This window comes from Helobdella robusta (genome assembly GCF_000326865.2).
Source record: "Helobdella robusta unplaced genomic scaffold HELROscaffold_7, whole genome shotgun sequence".
Taxonomy (NCBI): Eukaryota; Metazoa; Annelida; class Clitellata; order Rhynchobdellida; family Glossiphoniidae; genus Helobdella; species Helobdella robusta.
This window is the reverse complement of record NW_008705398.1, coordinates 5,429,753-5,433,604: the sequence shown is the minus strand read 5'-3', so window position 1 is coordinate 5,433,604 and position 3,852 is coordinate 5,429,753. Positions and strand designations below refer to the sequence as shown.

Here is a 3,852-nt window from a genome sequence, read left to right as displayed (position 1 = left end):
TTGGTTTGGTATTTATGATAAAAAATTTCCTCAAAGGTAATGATGAATGTAGGTATAAAAAATTGGTTTCATTCATTTTTTCATTCGTTTTTTTTTATAATCATCCGATCTTTCGTTCTTTGATGTGGATATTTTATGTATGTGGATCAATTATTTATTTATTCATTTGTTAGTTTCTGTTTCTGCGCTCAGTCACTCATTCGTTCATTTATTCGTTCATTAATAAATAAATAAATAAATTAATTAATTCACTAATTCATTCATTCACTTATTTATTTGTTAATCGTTTTAATAATTTTTTTAAAGAAGGAATTTTTAAAAATTAATTTAATTGGAATATTTTTAAATCGAAATTATAAATTTATAATAAACTCAAAAAAATTGATACAAAAATTGAAAGACACACACACACACACACACCACACACATACACACACACACATACACACTTTTTTTTATATAAAAACATACATACACGCATACACATAAATACACAAACATATATAAGCACACATACATACACAATTACATACCTACATACACACTTGCACACATACATACACACTTGCACACACATATGTACATGCATACACACATATACTCATATACAAACACATTCGCAGCATACAATAATAGTAAAAAATTTGTACAAACAAATAATTAAGATGTAAAGTCTGCGTTAAATTTTTTTATCTGCTTTCAAATTTTGACTGGTTTAACAATAAAATTATAAAATAAAAATACCAAAACCTAAATTGGTATAAATGAAGTAATAGGTATAAAAGTTATAAATGTTAATAATTTTTTTATTCATTAAAAAGTCAGAATCTGACAGACGCAGATGAATACGTGTATGTTGTGTTCTGACGGACGAACAGACGAAGATGAATAGGTGTGTGTATGTGTGTGTGTGTGTGTGTGTGTGTGTATTGTGTGTGTATGTTTCTTCGAAATTTTGTATTTTCGAATAAATGTTAAGTATAGTCTAAATAGTATAGCTGGTATGAACGGTACAAAGATTGTACAGGTGTCACAAAACTTTATTTAAGGCGATAATGATTGTATTAAAAATTTTATACGATGGCATCTATGAATTGATTTATCTTACACTTGTATTCATTCTGATCAACTGATGACCCGTGCCTACCTGCCTTCGTACACACGATCAAACTACGATACGGTAAGTTTGCCTGTACGCACATACATACAAGTGTACACTTTCATGTATGCATACGTATATACATACTCACACATACACACACATGCATAAACGGATACAAACGCATATAGAAACACTCAAAATTTCACACCAATATATTTATATATGCATATACAAACGCGCACGCACACAAATATACGCCACAAAATTTGCTACATGACATGTTTTATAATGAAGCAATTATAATCTAACTAATGCGTTGCAAGGCGTACGTACATGCACGTGTGCACATGCACATGCACCATTAAATACAAATGCACGCGCACACACACCACACACACACACACACACACAGAGGTATTTGTATACAACTCTGCTGTATCCGCTCTACGGGCCACAAGTTGTGGTTCTGTCTAATGAGACCCAGAGACTAGACAAGCCATCTCCAAGATTGGGTGGATGGAAGTGTTGGTGGGTGTTTTATGAGTAGAATTTACCCCTGACGTGCTGGGATTGTGCATTCATTGTGCAATAGGGCTTTCCCTGGAATGCCAAGGTAGAATGTTCCTGATATATATCCGGACTGGTTGGTTGTAGTCACATCCGACAGGGCTTTTGAATGCTCTTGATGGTGCACGTGTAATTTAATGTATACTACTTTTGTATGTGCGGTTCTGTGTGCGTGCGTGTGTGTGTGTGTCTGTGAGTGTTTGTGTGCAATTGTAATTAACTATATAATGATGAGGACGATAAGAACGATGATGCCGATGATGATGATGATGATGGTGTTGAGAAAGATGTCGATGATGCTATTTAATTTACAATAATCTACAAATTCCCTTTAGAAGATGGCGACAATGAAATGATGACGACGATGATGATGAATATGATTGTGATGATGATGATGACGACGATGATGGTGTTGGTGATGGTGGTGATGATGATGATGATTAGAAGCAGCAGTGTTGATGATGATGATGATTAGAAGCAGCGGTGTTGATGATGATGATGGAGTTGGTGAGGTTGATGTTGAAGGAGATGATGGAGGAAGATAATTAGGATGGTTCCAATATACACTCAATTATTTCGCTTTTCATCAATGCCATTGCTCAGTAATGATGCAAGCATACANGTTGTTACCACAATAACAACAACAACTACTACAACCAAAACAACAACTACAACCACAACAACAGCCACAACAACCACAAAAACAACAACAACAACAACAACGAAAACAACAACCACAACAACAACAACAATCGCAACAACAACAACTACCAGAACTACAACAACCACCACAACAATCACAACAACCACAACATCAACAACAATCACAACAACAACAACAACGTTAGCGTCAATAACCTTGGCAGTAATCATAAGAAGAAGAATAATAGTAAAATAATAATAATAATAATTATTATTATTATGCATGTAGTTTGAACAACCAACACATAAATAAATAGAGCATAAATTAAGCAAGAAATAACAGGAAAATTCGTCACAAAAATTTTGGAAAGTTTCCTAAAAATATTTATATTAGATAATTTGGCCCAAATGTTTCGGCAAGAATTTTGCATAATTAAAACTTTGTCTGCATATAATCCATTAATCCTCATCATCTTCATCATTATTTTCATCATTTTCTTTATCATCTTCCTCCTCCTCATCATCATCAACAACTTCAACATTATTACCATCATCATCAACGCCATCACCATTATCGTCTTCATCGTTATCTGCTTTTTTATCATTGCCACATCAGCACATGTTTTTATATAAGCATATCAAGTGTGTGTATGTGTGTATGTGTATGTATATGTGTATGAAGCATGTTTGTATATGTGTATAAGTATATGTGTGTGCTAAGTTTGTTTAAATGTTGGTATTTATGTATTTGCTCACATTTTTGTGTTGCAAAAATTTGTGCGTGTGAGCATGTATGTGTGGTGTGTATGTGTGTGTGTGTGTGTGTAGAATTGTTGTTGTGTGCGCTGCACAACTGCATATTTTTAGTAAACACAAAATACATGGGCGTTACGACACGCTATTCATTTGGGTTTGATAATCTTAGATTCATTGGTAATCGAAACCGGCCATTAAGTCATTGAAATACGACTACATAGCGCTCTAACCGTTCAGCTATCCAACTTTTCTTCTTTTAATTAAATCATCGAGTTTGTATACTTGTGAGTTTAACTTTCGCGTTGATTGATTTATGATGGCAGAGGTTGTCACTTATCAACATCCTCACCTCATCATCATCGTCGTCGTTATCTTCATCAGCCTCTCATCATCATTGCCACCATTCATCATCATCGTCATCATTATCAACATCATTATCGTCAACAACATCATCATCGCCGTCGTCATCATCGTTATCACCACTCTGCAATTAATTAATCGAAAGAATGTTAAAGGTAGTTTATTGTTTTTTGGTGGCATTAAAAATATTGAGGATGGTGATGATGACGATTGTTGTTGCTATCGTGATGCTTTTGTGATGATGATGATGACGATGATGATTATGACGATAATGATGATATTAGGTTAGAACGAAGATGTTGTTGTTGTTGTTGTTTACAGTACGGAAATTAATGATTGATTTGTTGTTGTTGTTGTTTGCTTTTTTTTGATGATGTCATTGTTTATTGTTCATTGTTGTTGTCATTGCTTTTGTTTATTGCTTT

General features: G+C 33.7%; 1 protein-coding gene across 1 annotated transcript; it reads left to right on the top strand.

Annotated features, from left to right (window-relative positions):
- Positions 1-1,132: 1,132 nt before the first annotated feature.
- Positions 1,133-3,296, top strand: HELRODRAFT_165219 (hypothetical protein; the record flags this gene model as incomplete). Its single annotated transcript, XM_009031072.1, has 4 exons — positions 1,133-1,180; positions 1,515-1,630; positions 2,356-2,512; positions 3,267-3,296. The coding sequence occupies 4 exons, from the start codon at positions 1,133-1,135 to the stop codon at positions 3,294-3,296; spliced, it is 351 nt and encodes a 116-aa protein (XP_009029320.1).
- Between the last annotated feature and the right edge of the window lie 556 nt (positions 3,297-3,852).